The following is a 24870-nucleotide window of genomic DNA, read 5'->3' on the forward strand; positions in this document are numbered from 1 at the left end:
TTTGTAGTATAGTTGCAGGTTAGGGATTGTGATGCCCTGTGTCATGTCTCTGTTATCTAGAATTGCTTTTGCTATTCTGGGTCTCTTCTTGTTCCAAATGCATTTTTGGATTGTTTTCTCAAGGTCCATGAAGTATGCTGCTGGGATCTCAATTGGAATTGCATTGAATCTATATAGCAGTTTTGGAAGTATGGCCATTTTCACTATATTAATCCTTCCTATCCAGGAGCAGGGGATGTCTGTCCATTTTCTGATATCATCTTCAGTCTCTCTTTTCAGAGTGCCATAGTTTTCAGAGAAGAGGTCTTTGAATTCCTTCATTAGGTTGATTCCTAGGGATTTCAGTTTTTTGGATGCTATTGTGAAAGGAACTATTTGCCCTATTTCTCTCTCAGTGAGTCTGTCATTGGTGTAGAGGAAAGCTATTGAATTTTGTGTGTTGACCTTGTAACCAGCTACTTGACTGAATTTGGTTATTAAGTCTAGAAGACTTTTGGTGGAGTTCTTGGGGTCTTCTATATAGAGTATCATGTCATCTGCAAATAATGACAATTTGACTTCTTCATTTCTTATCTTTATTCCTTTTATTTCTTGCTCTTGTCTAATTGCCATGGCAAATTTTTCCAGAACTATATTGAACAAGAGTGGTGATAGTGGACATCCTTGTCTTGTTCCTGATTTGAGTGTGAAAGATTTCAGTTTTTGACCATTTAGTATGATATTGGCTGTTGGTTTTTCATAGATGGCTTCTATTAGTTTGAGGTAGAGACCATCTATTCCATTTTTTTGTAGGGTTTTTATCATAAATGCATGTTGGATTTTGTCAAATGCTTTTTCTGCATCTATGGAGATAATCATATGGTTTTTGTCCTTGGCTCTATTGATATAGTGATTGATTGATTTGCATATATTGAACCATCCCTGCATCCCTGGGATGAATCCCACTTGATCAGGGTGTATGATCTTCTTGATCTTCTGCATTCTGTTTGCCATTATCTTATTAAGGATTTTTGCATCTATGTTTATTAGTGAGATTGGCCTATAGTTCTCCTTTTCGGTTGGGTCTTTCTCTGCTTTGGGGATCAAGGTGATGCTTGCTTCCAGGAATGAATTTGGGAGTATTTCTTCCCTTTCAACTTCATTGAAGAGTTTAAACAGTAGTGGCAGTAGTTCCTCTCTGAATGTCTTGTAGAATTCAGCAGTGAAGCCATTAGGGCCCAAGCTTTTGTTAGTTGTTAAGTTTTTAAATATATTTTCAATTTCATTGGTTGATATTGGGTTGTTTAGAATGTTTAGGTCTTCTTCATTCAACTTTGGTAATTCATATGTATCTAGGAATCTGTCCATTTCTTCTATGTTTTCTATCTTATTTGCGTATAGGTTCTTGAAGTAGGTATTGATGATCCTCTGAATTTCTGCTGAGTCTGTTGTAATTTCACCCTTTTCATTCCTAATTGCATGGATTTGGGCCTTTTCATTCCTTTTTCTGATAAGGTTGGCTAAGGGTTTGTCAATTTTGTTGATTTTTTTCGAAGAACCAACTCTTGGCTTCATTAATTTTTTGTATCATTCTCTTAGTCTTCATTGCATTGATTTCTCCTCTGATCTTTATAATTTCCTCCCTTGTATGAGCTTTGGGTTTGTCCTGATCCTCTTTTCCTAGAAGCTTCAGGTTCAGCATCAGGTTGTTTAATTGGGCTCATTCTGTTTTCCTAATATGCGTATTCACTGCTATGAATTTCCCTCATAAGACTGCTTTCATTGTGTCTCATAGATTCTGATATGTTGTATTGTCATTGTCATTTAAGTGAAGGAACTGTCTGATTTCTTCTTTAATTTCCTCTGTGACTCATTGGTTATTCAGAAGTGTGTTGTTCAATTTCCACATGTTTATGAAATTTTTTGAGTTTTTTTTGCTATTGATCTCCAATTTCATTGCACTATGGTCTGATAATATACAAGAGATAACTTCAGTTCCTTTGCACTTACTTAAACATGTTCTGTGTGTGAGTATGTGGTCTATTTTTGAGAATGACCCATGTGCAGCTGAGAAGAATGTGTATTGTGATTTTGTGGGGTGGAAGACTCTGTAAACATCTGTTAAGTTCATTTGTTCAAGAGTTCGATTGAGTCCTAGTGTTTCATTACTTATTTTTTGTTTAGTTGATCTATCTATTTGTGACAGTGGGGTGTTGAGGTCCCCCACTACAATTGTATTAGTGCATATATGACTTTTCTTGTCCATTAGTATTTGTTTTATACAGTTGGGTGCACTTGTGTTTGGTGCATAGATATTTATGATTGTCACCTCTTCCTCTTGGATTGTTCCCTTTATAAGGATGTAGTGTTCTTCTTCATCTCTCTTAATCAGTGTTGGTTTGAAATCTACTTGATCTGCAAAGAGGATAGCTACTCCTGCTTTTTTCTGGGTTCCTGTCGCATGGAGCATTGTTTTCCACCCTTTAACTTTCAGTCTATGAGTTTCCTTTTGAATTAAGTGTGCTTCTTGTATGCAGCATATTGTTGGACTTTGCTTCTTGACCCATTCTGCCAGTCTGTTTCTTTTTATTGGTGAATTGAGACCATTAACATTGATGGTCATAACTGAAATGTATTGACTTATCATTGCCATCACTTTTTTTTTGTTGGGTTCTCCCCCTTTACATTTAATTTCTTGTCATGCCACATGGCTTCATTCTGCTGTGCTTCCTGGGGTTGTGATCCTCAATGTCTGTTCCTAGGATATTTTGTAAAATTCTTTGGAGTGCTGGTTTGGTATTCATGAAGTTCCTAAGGTGCTCTTTGTCATGAAAGTATCTTATTTCTCCATCAATTTTGAAAGATAGTTTTGCAGGGTACATCAATCTGGGTTGGAGGCTGTTTTTTTTTAGGGCTTGGAATATGTTACTCCAAGCTCTTCTTGCCTTGATGGTTTGTTTTGAGAAGTCTGCTGTGTTTCTGATGGGCTTTCCTTTGTATGTGATTTGTTTCTTTTCTCTAACTGCTTGTCGAACTTTGTTCTTCTGTTGAGTTTCTGGAATCTTAACAATGATATGCCTATGTGTAGATTTTTTTTGATCAAGGCTATTTGGAGTCCTATATGCCTCACTTATCTGTATGTCTAGCTCTTTTCCCCTGCCTGGGAAGTTTTCTGCCATTAATTCTGCTAAGAGTTTTTTTTATGTCATCTGTACTCTTTCCTGTTTCTTCTTTGACTCCAGTCAGTCTTACGTTATTCCTCTTTGTGTCATCTAGCAGCTGTTGGATTGATTTCTTATATTCCCTTATAATTTTGAAACAATTTTTCTTTTCCTGGTCATTAATTGCAATCTTATATTCTATATCTGAAATTCTGTCCTCACATTGGGTCATTTTGCTGTGTAGACTTTCAATGGAGTTTTTCATCTCCTGGAAATCTATTTGGATCTGTTTTATCGATTTCGTTTGTTTCCTCTGTTGGGATTCCATCATGTTCCTCAGCTCCTCTCTAGATTTATTAATTATGTTTTGCACCAGGAGCACAATTTCTCCTGTTATCTGAGAAATTATTTCTGATTTCATTTTTTCCATATCCCCTTTGGTTGCCAGTTCAGTGGGTCCAGGTGGTTGAGTAATGGAGTGTTCCATCTCATTTCTTTTTGGGGTTGCTGTAGGTGATCTGGAAGTCTGGTTTTGAGACTTATTTATGTGTTTTCTCATTTTGACTGGGGGGGCAGGGTGGGTGCTGTTGGCGTCCGCGCGGCTCACCTCCTCTGAGCTGGGAGAGGTGGGCCAGGAGCCGGGAGCGGCAGTAAGGATGGTGGCCCAAAAGCCCCTTCCTCTGGGCCAGGAGAGGCGGGACATTTTGTGCCCTGGAAGCCCCTTCCTCTGGACCAGGAGCAGTGGGATGGCAGCTCAGAAGCCCCTACCTCGGGGCCGGGAGTGGTGGGACAGATGGCAGCCCAAAAGCCCTTTCCTCTGGTCTGGGAGCGGCCGGAGGAATGGCGGCCCGGAAACCCCTTCCTTTGGACCAGGAGCAGTGGGACGACAGCTCAGAAGCCCCTACCTCTGGGCAGGAATTCTTTAAATGCTGAGAACTTGATTAGCTCCAGTACAGTAGTCTGGTGGTCCCGTGTCCTCTGTGTCTTTGTAGTGTGGAACCAGGTGGCTGTACAGAGAAGAGGCCAAAGGAGTAGGGGGGAGGTCCAGTGGATTGCTGCCGGGGCGGGCTGATTCTGTGTTTTCAGCGTGACTGGCAACCTCGGGACTGCGTCTATAGACCTGCCTGTCTGCAGCGGGTTGATTCGGTGTTTTCAGCGCAACTCAGTTTATCCATTCTTGTCCTGTATGTCACAGTCTCTAGGGTATCCAGAATTCCTCTATAACTTTTGATTTGAGAGATCTGCAGAGGGATTTCTCTTAGTGTGTTTGAACTGCTAAAATGTAATATTATAGAATTGGTGGCTTATAAATAACACAAAGTTATTTCTTAAAGTTCTGGAAGCTGAGAAATTAAAGATTAAGATGCTAGAAGAACTGGTGTATGGTGAGGACCTGCTTCTGTCTTCTTGCTGTACCCTCACATGGTAGAAGGGATGGAAGAAGCTCTCTGGGGCCTCCTTTATAAGGGCACTCACCCCATTCACTGGGGCTCCATTCTCCTGACTTAATTACCTACAGTCCCACCTCCAAATAACATCACTTTGAGAATTAGGCTTCAATATATGAATTTTAGGGGACACAAACATTTAGTCTATTGTAGTGCTTTCCAAACTTCTGAACCAGAGGATTGGCACCTACTTTTCTGCCTTGTTTGGTCTATGGTCTGTGGCTAGGCCCAATTTCCACTCTTCACCTCATCCTGGCCATGTGTGTCTCCAGCCTGCTGCTGCCCAGAGTTGCCATCTTCCTTGAATCTAGATGATATCCTCTGCTTGCTGTAGAGTTGCCAGTCCCCTTTTTGGACTTGATTTATACTTGATGACACTGTCCTGCAGTTTCAATTTTTATTATTTCTTTTTTTTTTTGGTCCGGGGATTGAACTTGGGACCTTGCGCTTTTGAGGCAGGCGACGGAACCACTGAGCTAAATCCCCAGGCTATAGTTTCAATTTTTAATTCCCACTCTTCCTCTGACTCTTTATGTAGATGTGTGAAGTGAATGCATCTGAAGTGAAGCATGATTGATCTTAAGAGAGCTTATTCCAGTACACAAGGTCTTAGCTGCATGTGAGAGCTTAAAGTCCTCTGAATAAGAGAAATAGCAGGGAAATAGGAGCCAACATCTGCTGTGCTGCCATGGACTCTCTTGTAATACTGTGACTGAGAGCATAGAATTTAGAATCTGATTTTTTGAGGTTCTGTTCCAGGCTCTTGTATCTGCCAGCAAAGGGTAACATTTTAGATTCAATTTTCTCATTTGTAAAATGAGATAAAAGATAACTTTAGAAGTTATGAGCATTACATGAGAAATGACTGTAACCCAGTAGAGTGGATTAATTGCTCATTTCTTCATATCATTGTAGAGTGTGGGCAGAGACACAAATAAGACAGGCTACCAATGTGCTGCATCCCAGAATATCTATCTGGAGAGTTTATTTAAGCTTAGAGAGAATGTGGGCTTAAATAGTCAGTGATACACAGGAGCATACAGAGGGAGAAGTAGGGCATTATTTTTTCTTGTCCTTAGTGATATCTTCAATCCAGGATATATATTTGTAAACATTGATATAAATGCCGACATCCCCTCCCATGAAGTGTCCAACCTCGATCCCCTGGAGCTTATTATTGCAGATGACAGTAGCCACAGCCACCTCCTATCAGATATCAGAGAGAGATATATGGTCAGATCTCAGAGGAACCTGCTCTAATCTCCAACTCAAGTGAGCCCTGCCACAATAGAAGTGGGGTCAGAAAGTTTGGGTTCTTTTTCTAGTTTTGCTGTAACCCATCTTGTGTGATCTTGAATGTTAGAGAATTAGCCTCTCTAGATATTATGTACAAAATGAGTCAAACCCCATTTATTTGAACTGGTAAAGGCAGTTTCAATTTGTAAAAAATTTATACTTTTTAAAAAGCAAAGCCTGTTTTCATTATTTTACTTATAGATATTAGAATGAATATCTAGCAAAGTGGTAATAGCAAGACATACTACATGAGGCTCTTTAATGAATAAAGGTACTTTGTAAGGAGACTCCATGTTTAAAGAAACAAAGGTGTCTTTATAGGGGTTTCACCAAATTTTCAAAAAGAATATTTACAAGTTAATAAAATTTACACTATGCTTAAATAATTAATTAGATACATAAAGTAAAAGAAAAACAAGAAAGCTAAATATAGAGAAAAAGATTACCCCAAAAATTCGGCTGAATACTTTCACAAATTTAACACATAAGGAGTTCCTATGTTTTCTTCCTTGTTCAGTTTCCTGGCACTCTTTGTTAGTCATCACAGGGGCCTCCAGGTTCTGCCGTAAGTCAGGATGTCTGCCTGTGGGAATGCAGGGTAAAAGAAAACATTATGCTCACAATTACTATCACTCCTTCTAACCCTCTCCTTCTCTTTCAACTGGTGTCTTTTGTGTGCATATGAGGAAAATAAAGAATTAAAAAAAGGGAATAAATGAACTTGAGCATAATTGTGAGAGTTAATCTTAAGGATTTTTGAAACAGTCTTTCTGTGTCTTTGATGGTTTTTTTGTTTTTGTTTTTGTTTTTTTTGGTACTGGGAATCGAACTTGGGTCCTTGCATTTGCACAGTAGGTGACGAAACCACTGAGCTAAATCCTTGGCCCTTTCTGTGTCTTTGAGATGTAGAGTTTTTTTCTATTCTGTGTCTAGTCCTGAGTGAATAAGAAATGTCCTGACTCAGGTTCTCAGAGGTGTCTTTTACATGTGAAGTGAGCATGTGTGAGGATAGTACAGCAGCCTCCTTAATGTAAACTGTGACTGACGATCAGGAATTGTGTGACCCTGTGCAGAGACAGATAGCTTGGTATCTCCAGCTGTCAAAGCCTTGAAGAGGGCATGGAGCATCAGGCACCTTGGGAGTGGAGGAGCTTTGTACTTCTGATCAAGTCTCTTTTTGCCAGACCATTTCTGTGGCTTCTTCATCCATTTTCTTGTACTCTCTCCTCACAGATCTAAGGACACTGATGCTCCTCTTCAAGGGTAACTGATGGATAGCTTTAATTTTCCATGGGAAGTGCACTCACCAGAGTTTTGGTAGCTCCAGTCTAAACCTGAGAGCAAGCAGATGGTGCCTGGCAAGACATTCTTTGTAGCAAGGGGAAGGATCTGGACTTTGTGGTTGAGCTTGGCTGGCTTATCCAACTTTATGAGCATGAGGTCATCCTGTGGGGCACTGTCGTTATAGTTCCAGTAGCGGATAATCTGGATGGGGTTAATTGTCTGTTCTGTACCATCTCTGACTCTGCTCTTGAAATTTCCCAGCATCACTTTCAGATTTCTGAAGAGAAAGGGGGTTAGAAGTAATTGCTATCATCATCATTATCATTGCTAAGATATTGACTGTTACAGTGTGCCAGGTATTGTGACATACTTTATCTGGATTACTTTATCTAACAATAACTCTGGGCAGTAGACCTATGTTTATCTCTATTTTACAAATGAAGTAGAGGAGGCACATAGTAATTTACTCATGATCAGATAGTAAATAGTGGAGCCCTTGACCATTGTGGTTTAATATGGTGTCCTTAATGTAGTACAGAGGAAAATGATACATGTCAAAGAAATTTAATTTTCCACTGTCTCCAAATTTTCCTATCCAATTTGGGCAATTTCATTTTGGTGGAAACAGGAAAGTGGAATGACCTGAATATTACCTGAATATTCTGTTACCTTCAGTAAACTCATTGACAAGCCTCCTCTACCCTGCTCTGCACTTTTGGAAGGTTAAATGGATTAAATCAGTGCATCCTCTGCCCTGTGCTTCTGATTAGATTTTTGGTTACTAGGAAACACCAAAGATAATTGGAAGGAGAAGGGTGAAGTTACAGCATTTATCCTCCCAGTTCCCTCCCTGCAGCATTGCCTTAGATTGGCTATATGATTCCTATTAGGTCTCTCTCTCTCCTCTCTTGCCTTTCTTCTCTCTCCTCCTCTCTTCTCTCTGACTCTCTCTTTCATCTCTCTTAACCTTTGTCTTGCTAGGCATAGAAATAGTCACTGCATTTTCCTAATACTAACCCTGGGGGTACAGAGCTATTCTTTGTGTTTTCCTAATGATATCTCTACACCTTTGCAATTATTATTATTATTATTATTATTATTATTATTGTTATTATTATTGTTATTATTGGTATTGGGAATCAAACTCAGGGCCTCATGCTTGCCAGGCAGGCACTGCGCTGCTGAGCTACATCCCAGGCCTTGGAATTAGTTACTTTTAAAATCTCACCAATTTACCAGTGCATTCTCAGTTACCTGCTGGATCCTTAATTGATAAAGTTCATACTTCCAGTAAAAAATTCTGGAAAAAACTGATGAAAGAATGAAGAGGTATAACATATAGCAAAATATCTCTTAGCAGTGTCACTAATCAACCAGGCTGGACAGGTTTTTAGGTGGGGGACTATGTTGTACATTGTAGGATGTTCGATAGGATCCTTGCTCTGGCCTCCACCCATTGCATGTCACTCATGCCATTTCCTGATTTTGACAACAAAATTACCTTCAGACATTGCCAAATGTACCCTGGGGAAAAGTGGCCCCTATTTGAGAATCACTGTTTTAGAATGAGTAGTTCCTGTTTTCAGGCATTGAGGATGCCTAATACTCACAGTAAGTAGCAGTGTGCTGGGGCCAGCACCCAGCTGGTTTTGATGAGAACACCCACACAGGGGTTGAAGTGAGACTTGAGGTATGCCAAGTAGGGAGCAGGATCTTCTTTCTGCTCAGATGAATAAGCAAAGAAAGATGTCCCTGAGAAAATAATTAGTTATAAATGTTAGAACAAATGAGACCATAATTTCCCAGTTGAAGAGGAATATAGATGATTTTAATTGGCCAGGAACTGTGAATATACATGATATTTTTCTAACAAAAATGTAAATAAAAATGGCATACCATTATATCTAAAATTTATAATAATAATTTTTGGCTTAAATAATATTAACTCAAAAAAGGGGCATAATGAGACTCATTTACTACTTGCAAATTGATTTTTTCTTGAAAAATAGACATCAGGAATTATAAATGGTCCATAACCTGTGACTTTATAATTCCAACCCTAAGAGTCCATATATAGACTCCATAGATGTCAAATATAGATAAAGAGTATGAATAAGCATATTTGTTTTAGCACTATTTATAACAGCTGAATGTTGGAAACATGCATGTCTAAAATGGTTATACTAAATGCTGAAATAAAGAAGCACATGAACAAGTAGAACACCATATATATTAAAATATTTATAAAAATATTAGAGAAGAAATATTAATGACATTTCTTTAAATTAAAAATAATAAATTTATATATAATGTAATTCAATTGTTTAAAAACAACAAACCAAAGATAAACTATTTAAATACAAAAAACTAAATCTGGGAATAAATTCAAACAAAATATTAGGATGTGTTGACTGAGAGGTGGGATTATGAATGATGTTTATTTTCTTCTACTTTAAAAATTCACAGAATGAAAAGGAATTTTTTTATAAATGAATTTTTTAAAAAGTCTAGAGAATAAGGGAGAGGAAGGCTGGTTCTGGTATCAGAAATAAAGTACTGTTTTTGTCTTGGCTGTGGTCAGTACTTCTGTTAATCCTGCCAAGCTGGGCCTGAAACTTACCCCATCCTTTTTTAATATGCAGTCATAGAAACCCCAAGGAAAAGATGATGGATTAGTAATAAAGACAAGAGACACTGAGCTGCATGCCAGGTACTATTCTAGGTTCTTTGCATGGATTTATTTTTTACAACAACTGAATAATGACTGAATAATGGAAACACAGACAAACTAATTAACTTGCCCAATAGGACAATAAATGTGGTGCATCCTGGGCAGTAAGGAGTGGTAGAAAAGGCCTCACAGGCAAATTCTGCAATCAGAACTTCTGAAAGGCATGGCCTACAGAAGGCAGGTAGGGCTCTTGTATTAGGTCTCTTGTCCCCAACTTCTTCACCCTCTGTATTCTGAAGTTTTGGGAAAGAGGAAATATCTCAGGTCAAAATGGGCTCTCTGTCTTTGTGACCTATACCCATGGAGTTATGAGACACATTTTGGAATAACCAGACAAGATACTCACCATTAAGGATTATCCAAAGCAATTGTATGCCATGACCTACCTCGTAGCTTAGCATTAGGAGGGTGGGCTCAATCTGTCCTGAGAACCTTTGGTAGCCTCTAAGAGGAGGGACCCAATTCTCTCAGGACAGTTATCTTGACTCTTTTTCTGTACCTTTCATAGATCCTACTTCTTCTTTCTCATCCTCTCCTGTACTAACCTCTGCCCACGGGATACAGAAGATCTGGGATACATACCAGCAAGGACACTCAAACAGAAAATAAATCTCATGGTGGTCCAGCTATTTGCCTGTGAGGTGCAGAAGACCAGCAGGGTATGGAGTCCTCAGCTCAGTCGTCTCTTCAGGAATGTCTGTGCAAATCAGTGGATATAGTCAGGTATGGGGCACCCTGAGGTCAGAATGCAGCTGTGGGGGAGGAGGGAGATGGCTCAGTATGGACAGATGGAAGCCCTTCTATTCCAGGGAATGTGGGGACTATGTCTCTATTGGGGCCTTTCAGGCAAAGAAAAAGAAATTTAGTTCCTTAGATTCTTGGATCTAGGTCTATCTGCTGCTCCTCCTAAAAGCCTAGCTCCCTGAAGTTAGTTCCACTGTCTATTTAAAGGGGAGCTCTAGGCTCAGGACATATCTTTCCCACAGAGTTTCTGAAACCTATAGGGCTATAGTTTCTGAAGGCCATGGGGATCAAGATTCTCCATCTTAGTGTAGAGAGACAATGTCCCTGATCTTTGGTTGGAATCCCCCAATGCTCACTTATACTCTCCCCAGCCCCTCCCATCTTTGTTATACTACCCTCATCTTCCCCTTTCGCCACTATTTCATCACTTAGTCATCATCACCAGTTTTGGGCTGAGGAAATGAAAAACATTCATGGAGCAGTTATTTTGACAGGGGATGGTGTACATTCTAAATGAGATCTAATGTATGTTGGTGACAATTCAAAAGGCAGTACCTCTAAATATTTTTCACTTAATGAAGAGATTTCTCAGTTAATGATAGACTACCACAGTCACCCTTGGATAACTAGGAGAACACTTCTAAGATGAAGAAGAGCAGTAACAATAATAGTTAAAATTCATTGAGCACTTACTGAATCCCAGATACTGAGGTAACTTCTTTATAGACTTGTCAGTGGTGACTTTATATCTAGTTCAGTATAAAATCAGTTATATTTTGTATCACTTGAACCCTTTACAGTTTTATGAACTCATAATCTTATTATTATGTCATAATAGTCTTAGGACTGAGCTGGTATTTTTTTCTGATCTATATATAACAGAACTGAAATATAATTTAAATGATTTTCCCAAGTCACACATGAGCTAGGGAGGTACCATGAATTCACTATGTCAGGGCAAGTTTCAATTATAGACCTGAACACACCAAGTTCCTTTTTCTGATCATTCCATATGGTCTTGGGTGATACCAGAGAGTATCTTTAGAAAATGGAGCTAGGATAAGACGAAAGGAAATTAGCTCCAAAAAAGGAGTCCTGAGAGAGTCTGAATCTCTCCTTTTATAATTTATCCTTTTATAATCTCTTGACATGGAGTTATATTGGGGCTGTCTATATGCTTTCCTGCAAAATGATGGCTTGAGGTTTCCATTTCAGTGTTAACTCTGTGCAGGTCCCAGAAAGAACCCTAACACATGAGGAGTCAGTAATCATATTGTGATGTAAGAACACATGGCAGGTCCTCATCTCCATGGGACCTGTACGACAGAGTGGCCTCCAAGCTTCAGGGCAGCTGTGTTGGGTCACTTAATGACCACCTGAGACATGTGGAAGGAAGGTTACTGGCAAATGAGGAAAGCTGAGGAGGACAGAATCTTTCTCTGAGAGCCCTTTTTGCTCAACTAATATCTCTAATTCAGGGCATGGTTCAGTTTCTTTATTTATTCTCCAGGTTTTGTTTCAGATCAGATTGGCCCAGTAAAAATTCAGAAGTAGGAAGAAGTATGAACTGGTAATACCCATTTGGAAAGAATTCTGTCAATATCTTTTGAGTTAGGTAAACACCATACAAACACTCACCCTAGTCCTGGCATATCTACTCCCAGGTATTTACCTAAGAAAAATGAAAACATATCTTCACAAAAACTTCTGTTAGAATGTTCATAGTGGTTTAATTCATTAAACTAATGACGCACAAAACAAATATCCATTAACAAGAGAATGGTATAGTTGATCCTGATTATTTAATAAATTGTATATTTGTGAATTTACATACTCATTAAAATTTATTTGTAAGTTCAAAATCAATATCTGCAGTTTGTTGCAGGTCACTTGCTGACATGTGCCTGTGTACACAGAGCTGTGAAACACTTGAGTCACCTTGTGCACAATTTCCCAGCTGAGGTGGAGCAAGGACATGGTCTGCCTTCTTGTTTCTGTTCACATACTTTAACTGCCCTTTTCATGATCTTCAGTGCCACTTTTTGGGGGGGGAATTTTTTTTGCTTTGTGTTAGTAATTTTTCTCTTTAAAATGGTCCTCAAGCATAGTGGCAATGTGATGCCTAGTGTTGCTAAATGCAAGGAGGCTGCAGTGTGCCTTATGGAGAAGATATAAGTTAGATAAACTTCATTCAGTTCTTATAGTGCTGTTGACTGTGAATTCAGTGTTAAGGAGTCAGCATATATTAAATAAGATTTATTTAAAAAGAAACATAAAGAAAATAAATGTTTATATATCAATGAACAAAAATACCATGACTAGTGGGTTGCAGGAACCTATCTTTGCATTTCCTCTAGGAACAGTGGTTAAGTATTTCCTAATTCAGTGTTCCTGTCAACTTTATAGGGCATAACTACCACAATTAATATGAATCAGCTGTATATTCTCATGAGTAAATACTACTCAGCAATAAGAAATAATGATTTACCAACATACACAACATGGATGACTGAAAAGAAGCCAGACACCAAAGAATGCGTACTGTGTGACTCCCATCATACAATGCTCTAGGAAACCTCATAGTAATAATAATCTATGTAAAGAAATATCAGCACTAATTGCTTTGGTTCTAGGGGAAAATTCACTTGGAAAGATGATGAGGAAATTGTAGAATGTATTAATCCTGTATATATTACTACCATTTGCTACCTTTTTACAGTTTTTATGTAGATATAGTAGTTTTCCTTTCTTGTAAGTTCTTTGTCAGGTTTTAGTATCCAGACAATTTTAGTTATGAAAAAGTTTGAAAATATCTTTTTTTGTTTTATGGGGAAAAATTACATAAAGGATTTATCAGTGGCAGCATCGAGGCTAATTACAGGTTGTGGTAGAGTGGATAATGCTTTTCCCTCCTACCATTGAAAGATAGCCACATCTTAATCCCTAGAACCTGTGAATGTGACCTGTATGATAAAAAACTTTGAAGATGTGATTATGTTAAGGCTCTTACAAGATAGTGGGAGACACTATCCTAGAATAAGTGGATGGTCTCTGCACCTTGTAATGCTTCTTGCCTTAAAGTCTAGTGCTTTTAATTATTATACAACACCTTTGGATTTCTTGAGCTTGCTGTGTGCATAGCTTTTTTCTATTATTTTAATTTCAATCTTCGTCTTTATATTTAAAGTATATCACATGTGGACATCACAGAGTTGGTCTGACAACTTAGGACTTTTAATTGGACTAAATGCATTTTGTATAATGAGATGGACCTGAGTCTTTTGGTATCACAGTGAAAAGTTAGGGTTTAGATCTAAACCTCACCCCAAATACTCTAAAATAAAATTTAAAGGTAGAAGTGATTATTCAGAATGTGTTAAATTAAAACAAATTACTCTTGTCTTGCAAGTGCAAGGTCCCAAGTTCGATCCCTGGTAGGAAAAAAAAAATTAAAACAAATTAAGAAGAAAAAATAATCAAATGCAGTGCATGTACCTTGATAGGATATTTTATTTAAATGTATTAAGGGAAATTTTGGAAAATTTGAATATCAAATATACATTTTATGTTATTGAAGCAGCATTACTTTTCTCAGGTGGTGATAGTAATTTTTTGTATAGGAGAATGTCCTTATTAACATAAAGTGTCTTCTCAATACCAGAAACATAGTAGATACTTAATACCTTGTTATTTCTTTTACTAACCAGAATGCAGACCAATTAAGACTATAGGATGGGCCAGGGGTTTAGCTCAGTGGTTCCGATGCCTGCCTTGCAAGCTCAAGGCCCTGAGTTTGATTCCTGGTACCAAAACAACAACAACAAAACAAACAAACAAACAAAACCCCAAAACAAAACAAGACAAAAAAGACTATAGGAAATACAATGACTTCCCAAAATAAATCTCTGAAAGCCCTCTTGCAGTACTTTGGCAAGCAGTCCTACAAGGAATTGATTTCTACTCTGATCTTTGGAGTTTAGGAGAGACATTATAAAACCAGTGGACATCTAGAAGTGGATAATCTGAATGTTGAAAGGTCAGGATTCTATGGCTTGATTATTGAGATTGAAATATTTTGTATAGAAATTTTAAGATCTAAATGAGAAGACATTTAAAAGCTAGTTTATGTAACTTAAAAGAGCAGACATTGTACAATGGGAGGAAATAACTTTTAGTTAGGTTAAGGTTTGACAATAAAGTTGAGTGGTTGAATAATACAAATACTTTCCTACAACTGTGTGTTTGCAAACTCCATGGATGGTCAAGTCACGTTTCAATAATGCCCACCAATTAGTAATGTTATGGCCTAGGTGAGAGGTGTGCCTAGCTGACCTCCCCAGTGCAGTCTAATCTGTGTGTCTGATTCAGTCATATCACTCAGACACTTGGGATGTCATTCCCAGATGCTGTTCTGCTACTATAATTTCAGAATCTAAGGATTCCTTCCATCTAAGAAGCTGGACTTCACATTTTGCCTGTTATGCAAATATTATCCCAGAGCTTCTTAAGTGACACTACATGTATTGATGGTTTCTGATCAATAAAGAGAAAATGTAAGGAAACCAAAGAATCTAAGAATCATTCTCACCAGGGCAGATGTCCTCCACATTAGTCACTTTCTTCCTTACTGGGGCACAGTCCTAACACCCTCAAAGGAAGAGAGGGTTATTTTGGCTCACAGTTTGTAGAGGTTTCAGTCCATAGTTGGCTGGCTTCAAGGCAGGGCATCATGGCACAGGGACATATCCAAGAAGGTTTGCTCGCTGCATGGTGGACAGGAAGCAGAGAGTGAAGGGAGGATCCAGGGAAAGAGATAAACCATTCCAGTGATCTGCACTTTTGGATCAGACCCCCACCTCTTATCAGCAAGTCAGCTATAAGCCCCCATACTATCTCAGAGATTCTTTTTTTTTTGGTACCGGGGATTGAACTTGGGACCTTGCACTTGTGAGGCAGGCAGTGGAACCACTGAGCTAAATCCCCGGCCCTATCTCAGAGATTCTTAGTGATATTGCATATATGGATGGTCTCTGACCAATAAAGAGAAAATGTAAGGAAACCAAAGAATCTAAGAATCATTCTCATCAGGGAAGATCCTCCCACCCCAAACTCCAATGAACTCCATACAATTCTAATGAGGCTATAGAAGCTGAATGATTTGGTCTACTTTACCTACTACATTAATACAAAACTCAAGTTTAGATTCCTAGGGTTCTAACTCTCAGAACTTATCTCCAGAAATAGGTTTTGAAAGAAGAGTCAACAAGGAAAAGATTCTAGGATTGAAGGAAAAAAGATGAAAATAGAACTTTTGCAAATAGGGAGGGAACCAAGAGGTGGAACGGAGGGAAGGAGTGGTGGGATAGGTTGAAAATAAAAAAAGAAAAATTAAGATGTGTTATGTACATGCACCAACTCTCCCCAATAAATGTAATCATTAGGTACTGCAAATATGTACTTATAAAAAGAAAATAAGTTAATGGACAAAGAAAAATAATGGTAAATACTTCATAAAATACTCCTTAACTAGTGTGTTTCAGGACCCAAGATCAGGAAAACATTTTCCTAGTATCTTCTACTACTGTGTTTTATGTTAGTCTAATTATGAGGCAAAGTTGTTTCTGTGAGATTATGTGTTAATGACAACATTGTTTCTCCTAAACAAAATATGCAAATCCCAGAACCCAAGAACTTTATCAGCAAGAAAGAAAATTTTTTGTGCCTGATCTGTATTGAGAAATGTATGATTAAGAGCTTGTGGGAGCTGTAGGAGAATCTCTCAAGAGAAAAACCCAAGTGACTTTGTACCCTTATATATTAGAAGTCTAATAAAAGGATGTGCCCTTTAAGAAAGAGATCATTATAAAGTTTTCAAAGTAGGAAATAATTGGTCTCTTGTGAGTGAGTCAGTGCAGAAAAACTTTTCAGGTGATAAAAAATATTTACCTGATGGAGCTGGGCATGAGATGCATGCTTGTAATCCCAGCATTTGGGAGGCTGAGGCAGGAGGAGTGCTACAAGTTTGAGGCCAGCCTGGGCTTCATAGTTCAAGTCCAGGCTGAGCTACATAGTGAAACCCCCATCTCAAAAAACAGAAAGAAAGAAAGAAAAGAAAAGAAAGAAAGAAAGAAAGAAAGAAAGAAAGAAATTTACCTGATTTAGGGAGGCCTCTCATTTTGTTGCCAATGATTAGGATAACATTTGTATGCCTGAGTAATAGTCCATCATGTATATATACCACGTTTTCATTATCCATTTATCCATGGATGCTAAAAAAAGTTGATCTAAATGTTGAATAGTGATTAATATAGGCTATGAAGGGTGGGAGGAAAGGGCAAAGAGGAGACTAGATAACAGATACTCAAATGCCGATAGAAAAATAAGTTACATAGTTCCATAGTACAGTGGGTTGATTATATTTCTCAACAACCTAATACATTTTAGAATCACCACAAGATAAAAGCACAAAGTCTCCAAACATTATGTAATGATAAGGAGATGGAAATATAAATTACCCAGATTTGATTAGTATGCACTGTATGCATGTATTAAAAACAATAAAAATTTTAAAAACTGAAGTTGACAAGAATGCTAACTACCCTGATTTTATCGCTGCACTTGTATGCATGTATTGAGTTATTGCATGTACCCCATAAATGTGTAAAATCAATAATAATAATTTTAAACAGATGCCTTCCGACATTTACAGGTGTTCTAAGGTGGAGAAATCCTTATATACACTCTTTCAGCATTTGGAGAAGACCTTTGATTAAGTATTTAACAACAGTATGTTAATTAGGAACTAACACCTGTAGGTGTTAGTATTATACACCTGTAGGTATTCCTGTGATTTACACTTACATGAGCGCATGCACACAGGCACACACACATCCCCATGTGGGCCCTGCTTCCCCAATTCCCAGCCCAGCACCAGCAGCCCTGCCCTGTAGACATCCGTGCTGCGAAGTGTGAAGGGTGCTTCTTCTCTTGTTATAGTGTCAACTACCCTGAGGTCTGAAGTAACCTAACCTGGTTACTTACGTTGTTTGGATCTAACTTTTTGTTTTCTTTCTAATCCTAACCTTTTCTGTTTTGGTACCTGGGATCTAACTCCTGCCCTTGCGCTTGCGGAACAGGCGGAGGAACCACTGAGCTAAATCCCCGGCCCCTAGCCTAACCTTTTTACAAGGCTCAATCTTGTCCAAGAAAACATTGAATTTTCCAAAGCTCTGTGATTTGAGCTATTTTATACGTGCATCCTTTCCCATGACTGCTTGAGCACCAAAGGGATCTCAAAGGCGCTATTTCTCCTAAATACCTGCCTCAAAGGAGGGTTTTCTGCCCCCTTCTTTTATCCCTTCTCCTCTTCCATCAAAGTATAGGTCAAAGTATATTATTCTCCCTCTCTGGCCCAGATTAGACCATGTTCACTCTGAGTGCCATAATAGCTCCTGCATGGCCTAATAAATGAAGTTAGGTTATTTAGTATCATGGAGCACCAATTTTCCTGACAAACAGACATCTGGCCATTCCCCGCAAAGCCCCAGTTAAGTTCCAAGGAAAAGAAATAAATGACCTTATTTTAAAACTATGAAAGCAAAACATCCAACCCAGGCTTTACAACCTGGCTCAGATAACTATGATACTGGCATAAAAACTTCCAAGTACTAAAAAAACTTGCCTCCTAAGAGTTCTCTTTTAGATAGATGCTGAGTACGTTGCTCCATCAAAACTTGGAAATAAGCCAAGGAAGAAGAAGACAGGGTATTCAGTAAAAAAGAATTAAACACAGAACTGAGAAGGCATGCCCCTGAACAAGGGCTGGGTACCAGGCCTACAGACCACAGCCAGAGTATTTGGGAATAACACTAGTAAGTTTGAGATAGATATATGCAGAATCATTTGAGAAAAAAGTTGCATATATCAAGCAAAATTTTAGAATAAGGTCCTCATTAGCTACATGAAAAACAAATGATAAATCAAGAAAAATTACTAAGTATGTACTAGAAGAAATAGTTGAATATGACTGGGCTAGTAGTATAAGTAAAAAGGGAAAGGGAAGTCGTTTGTCATTTTTCTATATAAATCAAATTATTTTGATATTTTGAAAACTATATGCCTCTGATTTAAAAAAATATTTAAATTAAATATAAATATACCACCAGTTTTCCAGTATAACTGAAAAAAGCATTTTTGGCAAAACCAACTATGAGTTCTCTGTCATTTTTAACATAATTTTTTGTTTTAATTTTTTATTTATTTGTTTTTACTTAACACACACCTGAAAGATACACATGTGCAATCAGAACATATTCAGTAGTGAGCCAACCTACATGGACTACTTACTGTCCATGTGCTTCCACGCTATGAATCCCAGAAGTGGAGTACCTCTGCCTACCCTTAGCTTACATAAGATCATTTGATACGGTGCACAGAAGATGATGGTCTAAACAGGAAATGGACAAGGAAATGTGCGAACATAATTTTCTGAGGGAAGACCATGCAAAAAGTAGTTTTATTATATTTGAGCTGTATAAATATTTTTGTGTGTCTCTTTGGTTTCAGATGTTTCCTTATTTTGTGATTACAACGATTATTAGTGGAAAATTACATAAGAGTTTGAGTATAAAAATAAATATTTGAGTATAAAGTTACAGTTTGGGCAGTACATGTGAATAAGGAAGTTTGGATGGACTCTTCTGATTCAGTCTATAATAAGCCACTCAAATAGAAAGAAATAAAATGTGAAAGTACAGTCACTGGTGCACACTGATAGAAGACCGAGGGACAGTGTCACAGAAGAGAGACAGATATACCTACACTTCAAATAAGACATTAAGTATGTGTATGAGAAACAGAGGAAGAATGAGAGACTGAGCTTCTACCGCTAAAGAACTGCCACTCAACCATGTGGTCAGGCAAGACATTTAAAATGATATGTGAATTGAGAGAGCCCTGTTCTTTAAAGCTTTAAGACACTTTGGCATAAGTTTCAACACATTCTCAATCTAGATTTCAGCAAGTTTTTTTGTAGATAGCTACAAGCTGATTTTAATATTTGTATGGAAAGGCAATGGTAAATAGAATAGCCAAAACAGTTCTAAAAAAAAGAACAAAGTTATTTCCTTAAATATTTCATTCAGTCGTTTATTTTTTCTACATATTCATAAAATAGATGTATTTTATTCTGTTATAATCCAAGCTATATTATGTAATTTGTTACTCAGACTGTTTACTTTTGACATTGAGAGCTACTATGGACTGAATGTCTGTGTCCTCCCAAAACTCATATGTTGAACTGTAACCTCCTATGTCATGGTATTTGGAGGTGGAACTTTTGGAAGGTGATGATGTCATGAGGGTTGAACCCTCATGAATGAAATTCATGCCCCATAAAATAGACCTCCAGAACCTTACTTTGCTCCCTCTGCCATCACCTAATATAAATCTCCCATCACCTTGGTCTTGAACTTTCAGCATCCAGAACTGTGAGAAATAAATTTCAGTCTATGATGTCATACCAGCATGAATGACTAAGACAGGCTCTGGGTCCTGCATCCCTTTGATATGCTGAGAAGCAAACACTTTGGAGCCATCACCAATATTAGGAAACAGAACTTGGAATTACAGCCCCAGAGGCCCCTCTGTGTTTCCTTTTCCAATTATAATGTCTTTACCTCCTCAGAAGTTACTATGGTCTCAACCTTTAAGTAATTACTTCTTTTCTTTTATTATTGGTTCTATATTATACAGTGCTTTATTCTCTCTCTCTCTCTTCCCCCCCCCCCTCTCCCTCTCTCTCCCTCTCTCTCCCTCTCTCTCTCCCTCTCTTTCTTTTTTGGTTCTTTGAGACAAGCTCTTGCTATGTAGTTCAGGCTGGCTTTGAACTCACTATGTAGCCCAGAATGGCCTCAAACTTGAGTCAGTCCTCCTGCCTCAGCCTCCTGAGTGCTGTAATTACAGGTATGCACCACCACTTCTTCCTTGTTGAGATTTTTTTTTTGAGATGTTTTTAAAGTCTATTTTAAATAATCAGCAGATTTTCTCTGTAGCTCTTTAACGTCCTTCTAATGTATCAATTGAAGAAGGTAGATATTTTTGACTGCAGAATTTCTGTGATCTGGGTTTTGTTGATTCAATCCTTGTGGTGCAGTTAAAAATGTCTTTCTTACAGATTTTTCTGTAAACTAGAAGGTGGTTTCAGAGGCTTGATCATTCTGATGAATAATAAAAATCTTTTGATGGTGACTATTTAAAAAGTATAATAAACTCAGATTTGAATGCATTTGATGATTTTCAAATGATTGCAAATATTATATAATTTTGAAGTGGAATTTCTTTCATCTTTGGTCACTGGAAGTCTTCTCCAATTGGCTACTTGATCCTTTAGTATGACTCTAGTAATCTTTGATATCTGCTGTGACAAGATGTTCCAAGTTCATTTTGTAGATTTTCTGTCCTCTAAGAAGCCTTGGCTTATCATATCAGGTAATAGTATTGCAAGATCACAATCTGGGCCCTGTAATGCTCATAGTTAGTGGATTGATCAGTGTTATTAGGACATTACAGCAAACACAGCCAGACAATAGATATGTTGTATAGATCCAGACTATGTTGTATAGATGCCTATGAGTTCACCTATATATGTGTAATTTACATATGAGACTCTAGAGACTTTACCATACCCCTTCCATATTGAAGTTAAAATTAGAATATTCCATAATTATTCATTGATTTGTCTCACATTGGACACACAATAGTCCTAAAACACTTATTTCTAACAATAAATATGACTACTAAAAATGACTACTAAAAATGACTGAAAACATTTTGCCTGGGCTCTATGCATTCTTTTGCTATTTTAAAAAATGTTGTACTGTATTTACATTGCCAGAGTATATACCTAGTACAGTTGTCAGACTATTGTTAAGTACTTTGAGTGAAAAAAGGCTTAAAACAATATCTACAAATATAAATTATAGAATTAAAGGTTAATTTGACAACAAAATTAATATTTCTATATCACAGAAAATTTTATTTAGAAAGTGATAAAAACAGATTCACAAAAGATATCTGTAGCATATATAAGATAATATAGGAAAGGTATCTATATTATCTGAAGAATATCTCTATGTTATTTCAAAATTAGACAAGGACTTAAGACAAAAATTTATCTTTTCTCTGTTCTCTCATTTTCTCTACTTAGCTTTACAGACACTACAAAGTGTTCAGACTTCCTAAAGACTCTTCTGCTAAAATAGCTTGTGTCACAAGATATTTGAGTGAATGAGCAGACCTTCCTTGGCAGCTAGAAGCAGGATGATTTTTTTTGTTTTTTAAATAAGACAATATAATAAAATAGAGCTCATAGCAATATAAAGAACTATACAATAGTCTCTCTCCTAGCACTATCCCCAAGTCCCATTCTAATCACTATATCCCCAATGGAACTACTATTCTGTGTTCCCTTCCAGACTTTTCTTCATGAAGATATGTATGATTATAAATTAATTTTAACTTTTTTTTTGCAAAAAATTAACACTTAAACAAAAATTTCTGTTCTTTTTTTTCCCCCTTACTGAACAATTCATCTTGGAAATCTTCTAATGACATAGAAAGCATCCTTATTCTTTCTTTTTTTGAAACTGCAACAAATGCATTTTTATTTTATTTTTTTCCCATTAAGTTTATGGTACATTTTAGGTATAAAATACAGTTACATTCATCATTGGGATCTTGTACCATTACATGAGTATCTTGGTTCTTATTTCTTTTTTCCCCTTCCCTTGCTCTCCCTTCACCCCCTCCACCCTTCCCTATTTGCAAAGACTTTTTTTCCATTTTTTTCCTTTTCTCATATTTTTTCTTTTCCCTTTTTTCCTTTCCCCTACCCCTCCCACTTCCCCTGCTCCTTTAGACCTTTTCTTCCTGTTACACAATATCAATTATACCTTTTAAAATTACAATATCAAGATCTAGGAGACATTACCACAGATTTTACAGAATTTAAAAGGATATAGAAAGCATATTTCAGAAATCTGTTTTGAAATAAATTTGACAACTTCTAAGAAGTACCTTGGAAGACAAATTAATGAAACTAACTGTGGAGGAAATCTAAAATTTGAATAGCACCTATTAAAGAAAGTATATCCCTAGCTTGAAAACCTACCTATATGACAACAGCAGGCTCATATATATTTTAACTGATAAATTATATCAAACGTTTAAAGCAGAAAAAAGGAACACTTCTCCCCTCATTTTAGGAACTCAACATTGTGCTAATCCTAAAACTGGATAAAGATAATAGAAGAAAAAAGTATGAACATAGATAGAAATTTGTTTCACAAAACAAACTATTAGAAGTCAGATCTGGCAGGATGTAGAAAGTGGTTTTGTTATAGGGATGGCAGTGTTGGTTCAGCTTGGAAGATCCACCCCCAAAAGTCATCATTTTAACAGAGGAAAGGAAAAAGCCATATGATCCTATCACTAGTTGGAGAAAAAGTATTGGATTAAATTCCACAGCTGTTCATGGTAAAAGCTAGCAGGAGACTAGAAGTAGAACAGAACCTTCTTGACAGATTAAAGACATGTACTTCATATTTCCAGTGAGAACGCCTTATATGAATGGAGAAGATACAATGCTTTCTCCTTAAGGTGGGGAACAAGGGCAGATATGCTTATTCTTTATCTGTCCATTAAACTTTGTAACCTAGGCCCCACCAAAATAGTCTGGCAATAGAATGACACAATTATGATAGGATTGGCAAGGGAGAAGTAAAATCTTTATATGTAGATGAAATGATCATCCACAGAGAAAATACTAAGAAATCTCTAGGATCCCCTAGAACTTGTATTTGAATTTAGCAGGATTAGAAAACACAAGGTATATATAAAAATTCAGGTCTGTGTATACTTGCTATAAATGAAGACTTGGATATTGAAATTTAAAAGTTATGTAGGAGTACAAAGGACCTAGAAAAGTTAAAAACAAAAACAAAAACAGTGTTGGAAGACGTTTAGTACCTAATTTTAAGACTTCTTCTAAAGCTACAGTAATCAAGGCAGTGTTGGTGTAAGGAAAGACACATAGATCATTTGAATAAACCAGAGAATCTAGAAATAGAACCATACATATATGGTCCACTGAGTTTTGAAAGATTATTTAACATTAGCATTTTATAGAATATAAACTCAACTCAAGAGCCGAGGAAGAAGATAGTGTTTTCAGAAAACGGCACTAGAACACTTGGTATCCGTATATAAAAAATTAACCTCAACCCTTTATTTCCATACATGAAAATAACTTGAAGGGATCTATGAACCTAAATATGAAAGCCTAAAAGTATGAAACTATAAGAAGAAATTATAAGGGAAAATGTTTATGAATTCAGGGTAGGTGAGAACTACCTAGTATACAAAAGACATGATGTATAAAAGAAAAAATTGAGGGCTGGGGATTTAGCTCAGTGGTGCAGCGCCTGCCTGGCAAGCGTGAAGCCCTGGGTTCGATTTCCGGTACCAAAAAAGAAAAGTGGAAAAAAAAAAAAAAAAAGGGAAAAAATTGATAAATGAGATTCCATCAAAATTTAGAGCTATAAATGACATCATTAAAATGAAAAGTAGACCTTAAATAGACCATATTTACAATGCATATAACCTATGACCAGAATATATAAAGAATTCTTAGAGCTTATTAATAGACAACCCAATTAAAAAGTAGACATAAGGAGATGATAAATAGCCAGTATAGCACAAAGAAAGGTGTGCAACTCTAGAATCAGAGAAATTCTAATCAGTACAATAACAAGATTAAATTATGCACTCACTAGGGAGATGAAGTTAAAAGTTTTAAAAGCCTTGTCATGACTTTTTCTTTTTGTTGGATTCTCCCCCTTTGAGTTTAATTTGTCATGGCCAATGGATTCATTCTGCTGGGTTTCCTGGGGTTGTGATCCTTGTTGTCTTTTCCTAGGGTATTGTCTAAAATTTTTTGGAGTGCCGGTTTGATATTCATGAAGTTCCTGAGGTGCTCTTTATCATGAAAGTATCTTATTTCTCCATCAATTTTGAAAGATAGTTTTGCAGGGTACATCAATCTGGGTGGAGGCTATTTTCCTTTAGGGCTTGAAATACATCACTCGGAGCTCTTCTTGCCTTGAGGGTTTGCATTGAGAAGTCTTCTGTGATTCTGATGGGCTTTTCTTTGTATGTGATTTGTTTCTTT

General features: G+C 37.1%; 2 protein-coding genes across 3 annotated transcripts in view; one reads left to right on the plus strand and one right to left on the minus strand.

Moving 5' to 3' along the window:
• Nucleotides 1-24237, plus strand: part of Ssbp1 (single stranded DNA binding protein 1) — a 110200-nt gene extending 85963 nt beyond the window's left edge. For both annotated transcript variants that reach the window (XR_015449121.1, XM_087205935.1), the window contains one exon: nt 10408-24237. The gene's annotated coding sequence lies outside the window, so the exon portion shown is untranslated. The remainder of the gene's footprint in view (nt 1-10407) is intronic.
• Nucleotides 5540-10596, minus strand: Prss37 (serine protease 37). Its single transcript, XM_013074462.3, has 5 exons — nt 10482-10596; nt 8779-8920; nt 7192-7445; nt 6331-6467; nt 5540-5794 (listed from the first exon to the last, which is right to left on the minus strand). The coding sequence occupies exons 1-5, from the start codon at nt 10513-10515 to the stop codon at nt 5648-5650; spliced, it is 714 nt and encodes a 237-aa protein (XP_012929916.1). The 5' UTR covers nt 10516-10596; the 3' UTR covers nt 5540-5647.
• Nucleotides 24238-24870: the final 633 nt, after the last annotated feature.

Source organism: Heterocephalus glaber, unplaced genomic scaffold (assembly GCF_053883595.1).
Source record: "Heterocephalus glaber isolate CG9 unplaced genomic scaffold, H.glaber_assembly_v1.0 deba00000621, whole genome shotgun sequence".
In the NCBI taxonomy this organism is placed as follows: domain Eukaryota; kingdom Metazoa; phylum Chordata; class Mammalia; order Rodentia; family Bathyergidae; genus Heterocephalus; species Heterocephalus glaber.